This window comes from Anarhichas minor, unplaced genomic scaffold, assembly GCF_050575085.1.
Source record: "Anarhichas minor isolate MPS153535 unplaced genomic scaffold, ASM5057508v1 ptg000054l, whole genome shotgun sequence".
NCBI classification, from domain to species: domain Eukaryota; kingdom Metazoa; phylum Chordata; class Actinopteri; order Perciformes; family Anarhichadidae; genus Anarhichas; species Anarhichas minor.
Genome location: NW_027466500.1, coordinates 4,052,561 through 4,067,117, shown reverse-complemented (window position 1 = coordinate 4,067,117; position 14,557 = coordinate 4,052,561). Strand labels below are relative to the sequence as shown.

The 14,557-nt window shown below is 42.6% G+C and overlaps 1 protein-coding gene across 2 annotated transcripts in view; it reads right to left on the bottom strand.

Annotated features, from left to right (window-relative positions):
• The window catches only part of ccdc88ab (coiled-coil domain containing 88Ab), a 59,321-nt gene that overhangs the window by 13,757 nt on the left and 31,007 nt on the right, over window positions 1-14,557 (bottom strand). For both annotated transcript variants that reach the window (XM_076075779.1, XM_076075777.1), the window contains exons 5-21: window positions 13,481-13,539; window positions 12,685-12,768; window positions 12,372-12,512; window positions 11,187-11,359; window positions 7,455-7,536; window positions 6,765-6,923; window positions 6,265-6,411; window positions 6,015-6,159; window positions 5,361-5,539; window positions 4,340-4,477; window positions 3,079-3,262; window positions 2,803-2,933; window positions 2,149-2,442; window positions 1,621-1,803; window positions 824-1,102; window positions 562-686; window positions 53-191 (exon numbers count right to left, since the gene is read on the bottom strand). In XM_076075779.1, coding sequence (XP_075931894.1) covers window positions 53-191; window positions 562-686; window positions 824-1,102; window positions 1,621-1,803; window positions 2,149-2,442; window positions 2,803-2,933; window positions 3,079-3,262; window positions 4,340-4,477; window positions 5,361-5,539; window positions 6,015-6,159; window positions 6,265-6,411; window positions 6,765-6,923; window positions 7,455-7,536; window positions 11,187-11,359; window positions 12,372-12,512; window positions 12,685-12,768; window positions 13,481-13,539 — 2,642 coding nt within the window. The remainder of the gene's footprint in view (window positions 1-52; window positions 192-561; window positions 687-823; window positions 1,103-1,620; window positions 1,804-2,148; window positions 2,443-2,802; window positions 2,934-3,078; window positions 3,263-4,339; window positions 4,478-5,360; window positions 5,540-6,014; window positions 6,160-6,264; window positions 6,412-6,764; window positions 6,924-7,454; window positions 7,537-11,186; window positions 11,360-12,371; window positions 12,513-12,684; window positions 12,769-13,480; window positions 13,540-14,557) is intronic.

Here is a 14,557-nt window from a genome sequence, read left to right as displayed (position 1 = left end):
CCAACATGTACTTCTACGTTTAACAGTATGGATCTGTGCATGTGTTACTGACTGTCTTGAGCTCCTGGCGTAGCTGCTGGTTGAGGTTGGAGGACTCCTGCAGTCTGGCCTCTAGGGCGGCGATCTTCTCCTCTTTAATCTCCAAAGATGATTTCAGAGTCGACTCCAGTCTGGTTTCCAGGAGCCTAAACCTGAAAATAAATACTCAAGTTAGCTCCGTGTGTGCATTTGCGTCTTCAGTCTAGAGTGTGATCACAGATAATGCATTATCGTCAGTGCCACAGCACAGCAAGGCCAACTGACTTCTTGGCAAAGAGTGTAGCAGGTGCGGGAGATATCGGCTCAGAAAACTTCACAAGGATGATTATGATGGTTAAAACTTCAACACCTGATTTAAAATGGGCCACATTGGGGACTTATTTGGACAGTACTGATCACTTTTAATCATTCCGATCCCAGGATGATCGACTAAGTTCTCATTTTAGCTCTGGGTTCTCCGTTTTAAGAGCCATCACAGAACAGTGAACTTTGCTGCTTGTGTGTGTCTTCGTGAAATGATACCTGTCGCTAGAGCTCTCGTCATTCAGCAGCCTCTCTTTGTTCAGTCCAATCTTCTCCAACTCATGGGTCAGTTTGTCCAGATCATTATTCATCTGCTGAGTCCGCAGCTTCTCACTCACAAGCTCCTAAACACACGCACACAGTTATTCATCAATACACTTCCTGCACCAACAAAAGATGACGACGGATAAATCTGGAAGCGTGTGAAGCGAAGTCTCAAGACATGTTGGAATAACTGTTGTTTGCAGACTTCTATTCTTACCTCTCGGAGTGCGTTGAGGGTCTTCTTATCAATGGTGCTCAGTTTGACCAGCTCCTTGTTCTCTCTCTCCAGGTCTTTGACTCTGGTGCAGGAGTCCCTGAAGAAGATCATCTCCTTGCCCATGGTCCGGTTCTCTTTCTCCAAGGTGGAGATGCGCTGGTTGTCGTCGTCCAGCTTGGAGTCGCGGATCTCGGCCTGCTGCCTCAGCCGCTTGTTCTCCTTCTCCAGGAACTTCTTGTCTTTCTCTAGCTGGGAGCTTTCCTGCTCCAGAACCTTGTTCTGTGGGATAACAGGACGTAATGCAGAGCAGACGGGTAAAACATCATTTGGTGGAATTTACTCTTAGTCTCTCTTAGCCTTGTAAATACATGGTTGGCAAAAAGGGCCAAAAATCAAATTTTGACAAATAATCTGGGATAATCCAACTCTGCTGGGTAACACGCTGCAGTTCTATCAGAAGGAACTAAATGAGTGGCGGTGCTGCTCAAGTGCCAAATAACACATTTTCACATTATTTATTATAACGCACAATATTCTTCAGACTGCTGCATCACAAAGACTCTCTCCCATCGGCCTCAACTACAATTTTGGGCCAATCTGATTGACCTCATTCTGCCAGGCAGAATCAATCCATCCCCAAAAAAAGTCACAGAAGCTGTTTCAGTAAAACCCGTACAGCTTTCCAAATTGATGTTGATCTTGTTCTGCTCCAGAGAAGAGTGCAGTCCAAAAATCTGTATACTTTTTTTAACACAGACTCAAAATTCTGTTGCAAGTGAAACAGTTTATTTTCCTACCTCCTGTTCCAGCTGCTCCAGGCGTTTACTGGAGATCTTGAGCTCCTCCAGGTTGCGTTGGAGGGTTTGATTCTCAGTCTCCACCTCTTGCAGCTCTTCCTCCAACTGTTGAATCTTTTTGCTGCTGTTCTCTAAAGCCTTCTGCAGGCGCTGGTTCTCTGTATCTAGGCCCTGGTAACTCATCTGGGACAGGAAAAGCCAGATTAGGATATTAAAAGCATCCATGAACTAGTTGCGCTGCTCCCTGATGCCATCATATGCCCGATCCCCTGCAACCTACCTGTAAAAATATTCATCTATGATAATAAAGGTGCCATTACCTCTACAGCTGTTCCGCACATCACAAGTTGTCTCTGTTAAGGACCATTTAACTCACACTGGTGCCGTTTAAACACTTTAGCTAGCAGTAGTCTGTTTTTATTTCTCAAAGAAAGCTTTTTGCCGTTCATGGTTACATTTTAGCTCTGTCTTACTGCTCTCTAATAACAGAAGTACTCGCTGTATGACTGGCAGTTGCAGAGGTTTTACCTCTAATCTCTCCGTCTTTTTGGACGAGGCTTTGAGCAGTTCCATGCTGCGCTTCAAATGGCTCTTCTCACTCTCCAGCTCCCTGTTCTCGGCCTCCAGCTGAGCGGCCTTAGCGCCCGCTGACCGGAGACTCTCAGCCGAGCGCCGAAGTTCCAGGTTTTCGTACTCCAGCTGGGAGTTCTCCTTTTCCAGAGCCTCCAGCTGGAAGGCCATGTTCTTCAGAGTGTCCAGCTTCTTCTTCAGACGACGGCCCTCCGCCTCCAGATCCGTGTTCTCCTTCTCCAAAGAAGACACCTACACGTACAGAAGGGATGATTAAAGATGAGGAGTCGAGTGTTTCTGTCTGACAACACCAAGTTAATCCTGATAGTGTTGTGTAATGGCGGCCCAAAACTCTCTACTTTACTTTATTGGCACAGCTTCAAATGTATTAGAAAATAATGCTTTAATGTTACATATAAAAGGCATTACATATTTTGCAGTAATTTCTCATGTCACAGCTACATTTACCTAATTGATTTGGAGAGTAACTAACATGGAACAGAGGCTATTGAAGTTGGACCATCTGGGGAAACTTGCACTGACTGACTAACGGAGCATACATCATACGTCATCGTAAACTACAAACCAGGTAGAAAACTAAATGCACCAGACCTTTTCACAGGTGATTCCAAGACTGGCTACTTTCTTCTGCAGGCTCTCATTGTCCCTTTCCAGCTTCTGCATCAGAACCTCCAACTCTTCAGCTCGCTCACCTTTCTCCTTCACCACTTCAAGCTCCTTACCTGCATTAAAAAATACAGAAGGAACAACCAGAATGTTAATCATGTGAATTCAAAATTAAAGAAAACAAGGAAGTTGATCAAAAGAAAACTGTCAAAATACTGATTCCAATGAACCACAGAAACAGTTAAAAAGCGTGTCACTTACGAAGCTGTTTCCGTTCAAACTCGATCTTATTGAGTTTGGCGGTTGTCTCGCAGATGGACTCGTGGAGAATGCGATTCTCTTTCTCCACATCCTTGACCCGGGCCTCAGTACCAACCTGGCAGCGCTGGCGCAGAGACGACACCGTCTGGCTCAAGTGCTTGTTCTCCTGCTCCAGACCCTTCAGCTGGAAAACAGATATCAGAGTTTTAAAGACAGCGTTTATAACCAACTGGATCAAATTGAACACAATAATCTGTGAGTGCAGCTCGTCGTGTTTTCTCTGGCTCATCAAAGCTGGATTTTACAAATCAGACGGTTAAACTAATTAAAGGTGTCAGATTCGGGTCTAACAGCTACAAAGTCCTTGCAGACACAGCGAGCGACTGAATCCGGGCCACAGAGTACCAGAAATCTCTGTAGTCAATAAAACATAGCGGCAGTTCCACCTAATAGTTCTTTCAGCCAAATGCAAATCAATTGCACAAAGATTGCTCTCAAAAGAACTCCGTATAGACTTTAGTAAATTGCACAGCTTAGTCATGTTCTTGGAGCTTCCTGGAACGAGAATCAATGATGGTTTTGTGGAGAGAGCAGCATCTATGACGCACAGTCTCAAAGCTCCGTTTGTCTGAATGTGTTGGTGCATCCGACCATAATGATGTGATTACAGTCGCTCTCAGAACAGTCGGTCTGTATAAGATATTAGGTTTACTGCACTTACTTGTTCTGCACAATGAGTGAATTCAGGAAAAATGCCATTCAAGTAATTTATCACTCAGAAGATTTAATACACCTACATAAGGGTGTGAATCTTTCGCAATCTAAAACAATTCTCGATTCAGTACATAGGTTCAGGATCTACGCCGGTCCACTGTGCGTAATAAAGGCAGTGTGAAAAATGATGTCATAAAAGCAGAGTTAGGTGGGAATAAGATTGCTTTTTTAATGTTTTTATGTATGAAAAAGTTTTATAAACTAATTGCAATAATGTAAACACAGAATGAAACATCTATTCATGCTAAACTTGCACAAATAAACACGTTTTACTAAAAGGTTTACTATTTCTAAATTAATATCGATTTCAAGTATACCAAGTTCAAGTTATACAAAAAAAATTAAATGCAGCCTGTTACATAAATACAATTATTTTATTTCTCAGAGATTTGCTATTTTCAAAACTAAAAAATAATAGTTTTGGGATAAGCTTCCCAAATTAAATCTGTGTGTGTGTGTGTGTGTGTGTGTGTGTGTGTGTGTGTACCTGTCTCTCAGAGTTCTCTCTGAGTGTTTCCAGAGTCTTCTCCAGTAAAGCCTTTTCCTTCATCAGGTCAGTACTGAGCGACTCCGCGCTGCGGAGCGACTCTCTGTCTGTTGTCAGTTCACTCCCCAACTGCTCCAACTGTAAACAATGTCGACGTAACATTTTAAGAAGACACAAACTATCTCGATTGGGATTTAATGTCCGTGACGAACACTGATGGTGGCTCTGTAACAAATGAATCACATATTCTAATATATGTGATTCCCAGTCACAAAGAAGCCGATGCAATTATTAGTCCATGATACAAATATATAATGCATCACCTCATTCTGTCACAGCTCTACAGAAAAACCCACACAAGTTAATGTATGGACACACTCTACCAGGAGCTGCATTCACATTTTAATGTGTTTTGGCTCTAAACCTCAAGTCACTTGGAAATAAATTTCCCACTTTGGATTTTCCCTTTGTGAGAGAGAAACACAATTTCATGCTTTTTATTCAGAGGGCACAGAGAGAGAGGCTTATGTTTCTGAAAATAGCTGAGACACGTCTCTTAGCGAGGGGCGTTTGGGTGTCAAAGACTGGAGAGAAAAGGCAACGCAGGGGTTGTGTGGATTTACAGCTTTGCTTTCATCCTCCTATCCACCCCTCTCTATACTCTCTCCCTCTTTCTCTTTCCATTTGTCACTATCGCTGCGTGAAAAACCCTAAAGCCAAGTGTTGGGGTGATATATTATGGATGAGTGCCGGTCCAATCATGGTGGTGACTGTGATGAGGGGCAGAAAATTAAACTGTAATTCCAACCGATGCCGTAAAGTGAAATGTAAAAAAAACAACAAGAATGAAGCCCTGGGATACCCCACAAAAGAATAGTATCAAAAAAATACTTTGGACTGATACAGTATCAGATATCATATTAGTATGCCAATGACATTTCTCCAGAAAAAATGAACAGGAAATTATTAAGAACTTTCAACCACAGAAAAAAACAACACTGAAATACACAGTCCGGCTTACTTTCTGGGTCAGTCTGTGGTTTTCCTGGTTGATTTTTGCCAGTTTTGTCACAGTGTCCTGACTGGCGGCTCCTCTGAGCTCCTCCACAGTCTTCAGCAGGGTCTGGTTGTCTTTCTCCAGCTTCAACAGACGGCTGGAGGTCAGCTCATTCACCTCCTCACCCAGAGACTTCTGAGGGGCTGAGTCAATGACAGCAAGAAAATGTGGATTATACATCAACAATTTAACAAATACGAAATAATTAAATCAATGTTTGGTTTAGATTTTTGGTGTCAAAACCACAGTCCATCAAAAAATAAATAAATACACAGCCCCTGGGACCAACTTCAGAGGTCTTAAAGCTTTTAAAGTGCCATTTTAACAAACACACAACATAAAGTCTTTATCCAGATCCCTGGCTAGTTAAACCTCTTAACAGCTTTTATAATCCAAACGCACAGATTACCCTCCAAGAGCCACTGAATATTAATTACAGGTCTTAATCAAGTGGAAGGAAAACCCAGTGGAGGCCGGCAAATGCCGAAGGGCCATGGGGATGACGCCAGGGCAAAGAGCCAATGAGCAAAGCCGGGTCTGTCGGCCTTCTGAAGCCTTCAAGCTGGTCAAATCAGGTGACTGTCAGCTGCAAGATACTTGGCTTCATCTTCTTCTTACCGTCAGTCAGTTCTGGTGTCTTGGATAGTTGCTCCAGTTCCCAGCCCAGATGCACGGACTCGTCCATGCTCTGTTTCTGGGCCATCTCAAGCACAAGGTTCTCCTCCATCAGCTCCTCCATACGTTTACGGTCCATGTCCCTCTCCTGGAGATAATAGAGATGGACGGTGTGTTGCGATAAACAAATGCTCAACACTTGACTGCTTGTCTAGCTCTAAGACTCATCACACTGATCTATAAATCATCTCACCATCTCCAGGTCATGGAGCTTGGATTTGAGCTGCAGACTCTCTTTCTCCAGGAGGTGCAGTTTGTCGGAGCGGGTCCGGCTCGCATCCAGCTGCTCCTCCAACATGCTCTTAGTCTCCAACAGGACCTGGTTGTCCTCCTTCAACTCCTACAGAAACCACCACATCAACAGAGAATACAAGTTAAACAACAAAACATAAACACTGGAGCCAGTGCAAGAAACATGTTTGTCCTCTTCAGAAAATGTATATTATTAAAAGTATGAGCAGAAATGGAAATAAATTTTACATTTGTGAAAGATTGGCACCAAATACTAAGGTGTCTAAAATAACATATTTAGTGAAATATACAAATATTCACTTGATATTAAAATGGTGTAGATACTATGTATGTATGGCGAGCAAACAGTTGCAAATACCCCTGTAATTCAATACATCAAACACTTTTACCAAACACTGTCATCGTGGCTTGAAGTAACGCTCTGCGTGGGCAGTTGTGTACCTCGACTCTGGCCTTGTAAAAATCAATGTCGTGAAGTCTCTCCTTGTATCGGCTCAGCTCGCTCTCCAGTTTGTCGACACGGATCGCTTTCTCTCTGAGTGCGTCCAGCTCGTCACGGTACGCCCGCGCCGATCGAGCGTCCGACACCAACTGGTAGCTCTGCAGGAGTTGACAGCCAAATATGTAGAGCATAAATATGTGGATATGCACATCTCTAGATGAGGAATCACGTGAACAAAGATGTGAACAGATATACAATCATGAATCAAAAGCTACAGTCAGTGGACTGTAATCTTGTATGACAGACTGTTATTTATTCACAGATAATCTACCAAAGGCTCGGCTGTTACATAAACGGATAAAGAACAGAACAAACTCTACACACTATCAATTACCACAGGCACGCAGACACCTACACGTCCTCCGTGCCCTGAACTTATCCACCTTGTTTACAGCATTTAGTTTGTCAGCCTGCTGCCCACTTCAAAATCAAAAGCCGTGCGAGGCTGTTGCTAGACTAAAGATAGCTCCAATAGCCTGTAATGAGCTAAGTCACTAGCTAGCTGATTAAAGCCTGGCAGCGCTGCAGACATAAAGTACTTAACGAAGAGGAGGGAGCAGCAGGTGAAGGGGGGATGAAGTCATATGAATGTTTGTGTGTGAGGGATCACCGTGACTAAGTTGCGTTACCTCTTGCTGAAACCTCTTGAGCTCCACTTCCATGTTGTCAAGCTCCTGCCTGGTGTCCAAAAGCTGCTCACTCTTCTCCTCTCTGAAAAAAGAGAGCGGGAGGGAGAGGAGTTAAACAAGGAGAGCGTGGGAAAAAAGGTCGCAGGATGTAACCTAGAAAGAGGAAAGACAAAAAAGCAAAAAAGGCAAGAAAAATAGGATGTTTTGTGTCTCTGCTCCTGTGATAAACGTTAAACTGTACACTGACAATCACGGGCCAAGTTTTTCTCTGTGTGTGCGTGCCTGTCTGCGTACCAATTCAGAGTATTAACAAGGGCATTCCTTTAGGGCTGTTTCCATTTCACAGCTTGCAGCTAAATCGTTTAATGGTTGCAGCCTATTGACATACTAACACAGAAAAATCACATTTTACATAACCTGCCTAAAAAGCTTCACCATCTCAATTTAACTTTTAAGTATTTTAGTTTCAGACGGTAGGCATTTTGATAATAAATTGGGTTGTTTCCGTAAACGATTGCTGTTAATAATGCAAGACTATGGAGTTTAAGCATCATTGTAGACGAGTGAACTAAAGACTCAACTAAAAATATTTAAAAGCAATCCTACTTTTCTAAGTGGAGGCCATTGAGTCGGTACATTTCACTAAATTTGATAAGATTAAGTATTGAGGCTTCTTAAATCTCAAACTATACTGTTAGCATTCAAACATAGCATACGCAACATCCCGTTAGGCATAATAGGCCTTTGTTGAAAGACAAAAATATAAAATTCACATGTTGATTTCAAGACATCAATAAACCCAATAACCCATTCTCTCGTGTAAAAATAGCCTATTGTGTCCGATGTGTCTGAGCTGTGATGGTCATGACATCATGTCTTTCCTGTGTCCTGCCTTGAATTCAGCTAATAATAAACAGCCTTCTTCATCACACTCAGCATAACACACAATGACAAACAGTGAGGGGAAAGACAGCGATAATAAAAACTGAAGAAAGCTCAGAGTCCTGCGACTACTTCAGGGGTAAACATACTCTGGAGAATCCTCTACAACAGAGAAGATCAGAGAAGGAGAGAAGAAAGTTTTACATCCGATTGCGCAAGTGTTGCAAAACATAGAATTAAATGAGTCACTCTTTCACCCTCAATAGTAGGGTCTCACTCTCCTGTATCCATATGTTTAAGTGACAGCGAATACGGCAGCCTGACATTTGCTGTCTATGCGAGTGTGTGTGTGTGTAAATTCTCCCGGCTCCTTCCAACCATCGAGGGAGAATGTGTCACAACGCTTTGAAGGAAAACGACTGCATTCCTGAGATGCTCTGTCCGTGTGTGTGTGTGTGTGTGTGTGTGTGTGCATGAAACTGCAACACTGAACATCTGATGGCCTATTTGATTACAGCTCTGTGGAGACTCAGGTTGCATCTCAATAAGCAAAAGGCATCCTTCTTTTCTTTCATTTATCTCCTTCCTTACACAGTTAACGTTACTTGGAAAGTATGAGTCGACATGCAGGCAGGATTTTCCTTTACCCAGTTCTGTTTTTGTTTCATCAGTTAACCCCCTCCACCTCCTGCAGCCCCCTGTCCTACGATCACAAACACCTGTCAACCTTAGAATGGAAGATTAGCTCTGGGCTCATATTATGGATGCAGCTGGCTCTGCCGCTTATGTTAATGGTTTAACAGGAGCTGCATCTGCGCACGCACAGACACAAACACTTGTATGCACTGCTGTCTTTGAAAAGCCAAGAAACAAAGGCAACCTTTTCCAGGCCACTCCATGTCTAACTGGTAGTCTTCCTCATCCTCATCTTAATATTTCCATAACCCTACAACCCTACATTTGTAATACTTTTGAACTGTTTCTTCACTATAATAGCATGCCAAGGAACAAATATCTCCGACTGTGCTGAGCAACAAAATCAGGTACAATGCATATATATTCAAAGCTCACACGGGACCTTTAGAGGTAAATGAATGGAAGCAGTATGAAATACGTTTTTGGCCTGGGAATCAGGTTAACACTCACGCTGAAGAATAGCATCTCCAAATATGACCCAAACTGTGTTTCATAGTGTAGGTATAAACTCAGTATGTGTGTGTGTGAGCTTGAACAGGAGGAGGGAAAGCAGCAGCTTTTTCTAACATATTAACAAACAGACCACTGAACCATTCATCCCCCCCTGGCTCTAACCTAGTCTCCTTCTGACACACACAAACAACCCTAAACAGTGTACACACAATTCCCCATTTGTATGCAGAGACACAATATTTGTCTATGTGCATGCAGCCAGACACAATAAACACTCCTCTGCCTGGGAGAAGAAACTGCATCATGTGAGCAGACTACATCAGCGTACACTGACTTTAAGCCCTTTTTACTTGTCTGGCCCATCACAACAAGTAATACCATGGCAACCAACAAACAAAATAACTCAATGGCTTGTCAGGTGATGTTCTAAAGCCCTATTTAGGTCTACTGAAGAAATCATCATAATGTAGGTCAAGGATGTATAAGAGAGATGTCTACTGTGATGAATGTCAGACCTTTTCAGCACACGAACGAGTTAAGACTCAAGGAAAGATGCTTCTCAGTGTTCGTGTGACCAAGCAGAGGGTGAGCTGCATTCCGAGTTACAACCAATTGTTAAAGAACAATAAAGTCAAATAGACAATGGCATGTGTGTGGGCTGAATGCAAAGGAGACAGAAAAAGATCTCCTGCAAACTACAGGGGCAGAATGACTCAGCATTCAAATACGATCAAAGGCCTTTTCCAAATCATTAGGATCGCTAGGAGATACAATGATCACGATAACTTGTTGAAATACGTTTTTCAACGTGCTAAGGTGATAAACATTCTTCTACACTGGAAGTCAGATCCACTCAATCATGCAAATGATTCCCTTGAAGTAGGACCGACGCATTATCTGACATGACACAGTCATTGAAATCTAATCCATGATTAGTTTAAGTGGGGATTTTAATCTTGAAAACAAAGAAAGACTGAAGTACACAATACCTCAGGTTCTGCCAAAGCATTCAGTAACAAAACAGACTTGAGGCCAGCCAGTCTGATAAATTAGATGTGATGTTTGTGGAACATTTAAATACTTCCCCTTGTCAGAAGGCGCTCCCTTTCTTCTGACTGGTCTGTGTTGACCATTAAGCTTTTGTCTGGCAAGGGATTACAGCACTTTAAAAAAGAAGCTCTATTATTCATAGGCAGAATTTAAAAGGCCAAACAATTATGCGTGTGTGTGTGTGTGTGTGTGTGGTGCAGTATGACCTCTTAACAGCCTGGTCTTATGTGAGTAATGGAGATGTAGGGAGGAAATGAACCGCTGGTCTCTATGATTCTTCCGCTCTGCATAGTCACCGTCTTAAAGCATCCTGTTTGAGGCTCGGATGAAGTCATTAAAACTCATACACTCATAGGGCGCTCCCGTCAGGAATGTGATGAAGAATCCCATTCTGCTTAAATTATAGCCTTTCCATGACCTAAACATTTTAGAACTTCCTGATATTGTTTAGTTAGAGGATGTAACCAGTCAGGTCTCCAAACAGACAGTAAATAAATGGTAAATAGTTAGGGTCTAATTCCAGCAAGTTATCCTTTTGTACATAGGTCTTGAGTTTGTCTCTGGAGGTATAGTTCCTGTTTTTCTGCATTCGATCACTTTGCCCAATCTCAGTATTTTTTTATATCTAGCTGATAAAGCCGTGGCACTCACAGTTCCTGTCGAAGGCGTCTGATCTTGGCCTTGGCATCGGCCAACTCCACAGAGAGGTGCTGACGGCTTTCGGTCCTCCTCATACTGGGAGAGTCACCGGGAGACTGGGTCGGACAGGGAGTCAGTGGAGACAGCTGCACACAGTCTCTCTCCTGGGTTAACTCCACTATAGTCTGCATGGAAAGAGGGGAAAAAAGAATGGACAGGTAGTGAGATTTCTAGCTGTGTAGGTGAGTACAACAGTGCGTTAATAGAAGTCAGTTTTGACTTCTCAAAACCAGACTCAATAAGAGAACATACTACAAATAGTATTAAAACAGAAATGTAATTTCTCATTTGTATTTAGGGGAACTAAGCATCATTGCTATGTCCTGAAACGGCAGCAGTTAGAAGTAGAAGACTAGCATTGACAACAAAGAGGAGAGTTGATCCATGGATTCACCCAAAGCACCCTGACCTAAAACTAGAACATAGGCAAGAGGGCAAAAAGTATACCCAAAGTCCCACACACAGCCGATTTTGATCTATTGCCCCAGAAAGGAAATGGGATTTTAATTGAGAGCGGCTGGACTACACAGTGATAATCTGGAGGCTATTACAGCCCCCGACACACACACACACATACAAAGATCGGCTATCATCTGCACCCTATGGGTTGGAAACTAATTCAATGACGCATATACGCTAAGTAAAAAGCACACACACACACACACACACACACACACACACACACACACACACACACACACACACACACACACACACACACACACACACACACACACACACACACACACACACACACACACACACACACACACACACACACACACACACACACACACACACACACACACACACACAAGTTTCAACCCTTCCTTCCTGAGGCTGCTCTTTTGTGGCAACGTAAAAAAAGGGAAAAGTTTCCACATAACCCCGACTAGAAATAGCCCACCATTTTCACTATCAGAGTTCTGTTCGAAGAACTGTAACAAACATCCAGAAAAACCCACCGCACGAAACCTCCCCCCACATACATAGAAAGAGAATATAAAAACACACAAACACACTCTTTACTAGTTTCCTGCATTGTCTATTGTACCCGTTTATTGCTGAGGTTGCTTTATTATTATATTAGCACACACACACACACACACACACACATATATATACGTATGTTATTACCTCCAGCTGTGTGTCCCTGTCATCCACCAGGCGTTTGAGGTGGAAAGCCAGGTTTCTGGAGAGGCTGTCCAGGTCCTCAGGAGGCATTTCCCCACTTTCCAACCACTGCAGGTCCACCACGTTCTCCTGATTATGAGTCACCTAAAACCACAAACATTCATGACACTTTGTCAGACTTAGCAAAAGTTTAAAATTAACTATTCCACCATTAGCAAAGTGTACATTCGATGAGTGGTAACAAAGCTAAATGAGGTCTAGGAGATGAAATATCTTAATTGTCTCCATGCTTTGGTTTTCTATGGAGGAGAAATACCTCTTGGATGTGGGATGCTATGGAAGCTTTGGTGTCAAAGTCCAGAGTCTGGATACACTCGATGTACTCTTCCTTCTTCTCGCACTGTAAACAGAGGTGGGAAGAAGAGAAGAAGAAAGACATTGATAATGTTACAGTGTAAGGTGGGTCAGGCACCAACTGGAGGTTAATGGAGCGACATTGCAGATACGTGACAGACACTGATCAGAAATATATTTCCAGGAAGTTGTATTTAGGAACGAAGTCTAGTCCTCAAACGTGACTTTATCTTCTGGATCAGACAAAGATCATTTTCCTCTCTGGTTGGCAGAAGATGAGATAAGAACAAAACTCAGCACTACATACGTAAGCTCTTGTTCGCTGTGTGCTAATTTTTACTCCGCACCAGGTCTTTAATGTAAGCTTGAAGTAGACAGAATATTAAGTCAGAGTAACGCGCATGAATGCAACTATAGTGTCTTTTTGCTAAAACAATAGAGCGTGTGAAAGGTCTATGCCCTTGTCTGAATGCAATCAGAGCTGAATAGGGCTTTGTCTCAAGACAGGAAAGCCATTATTTACAAAGCATTAGCTGTACAAAAGAGTTAAATCATTTTATCAAAAAGGAGCACATGGCTGTTATCAAGGAAGGGTGAATCAAATGGAGACTGGCTTTGAAGTTAAGGTCCATACCAGAGCACGATTACTGCCTTCACAACTCCCTAGATGAACCGCACCAGAGTTTGATTAAAACGGACTAAATATTGGCTTTTGAAAGCACCCTTTAGTGTTTAGGTGGACTACACTGGGCTCTTACCTGGACAGCGCAGCCTAGTAGCAGCAGCAACAGTTTCTTCACCTCCTCCAGACCTTGCTCTAAAGAAGAAAAAAAACACACAAAGACAACAAACCATTAAATCTGTCTCCTTTCTATTTTGTCTCGTCTGACATTCTGTTGAACCAGCTTTTGTGGTTTCATGAGGAGCAGCCTAACACACAGAGGTTAGTGAACTAATTCTGTTGATAGATGTTTTATTGAGAGCGATCAGAAACATTGCCTCGAGCATGTCACCTCAAAAATGAGAGATCTGGTGATTCATGGAGGGTGTTAACCGACATGATTATATTTGTAAAAGCCTTTCTTTAAAATGAAGTCCTACAAAGTGCTTTGTAATAAAACATTGTCATTGTTTTCAATTAGAGCTATAACATTATCTAGGTTATAGCAGGCGTTTCCTAGACAGATCTTACTCATCTGCCTACTCTTGCACATATTCAAATGTATTTTCCCAAAAAAAAAAAAAAAATCAAGATTTAGCTGGGAGAAATCGTCCCTACATCTCACATTTACTTGGACAGACCAATTAACTAAATTCTTAGTTTGTTTCAATTCCCCCCTAATAAACCCCCCCCTCTCTAGTAAGAGTACCACCATGTTTTCCACGGTGTAGATCGCTGACAGGATGAACTTCCAGTACTCTTCCACATGTCAGGACATAGTGTCAGAAACGGCTGAAACCAACAAACAGCTGCTAGCATGCCCAACAGGCCTGAGCTCATCTGAGGGATTTACTCCTGAACAACAGTAAACCAGGTGGTGCCTGTGTGTGTTACACTGACTAAGAGGTAAGGTATACATGCAAGTTGTGAATCTATGTTGATACCAGGACTATGCGTTTCCCCTTTTAGAGCACTGCATTTGTGCGTGTGTTTGTTTGTTTGCATGCATGTGTACGTGTGCGTGTGATAAGCTAGCTCATCATGTGGCCCAGGGGGTAGTGAGTGCGAACACTGTCCGGCTCTAATAATAATAAATCCAGATTAGTGACCGCATGGTTTTTGCCTAGGGTGGTCTGTTTGCCGCTCAATTTAATGGGCCAATCATCAGCTAAAT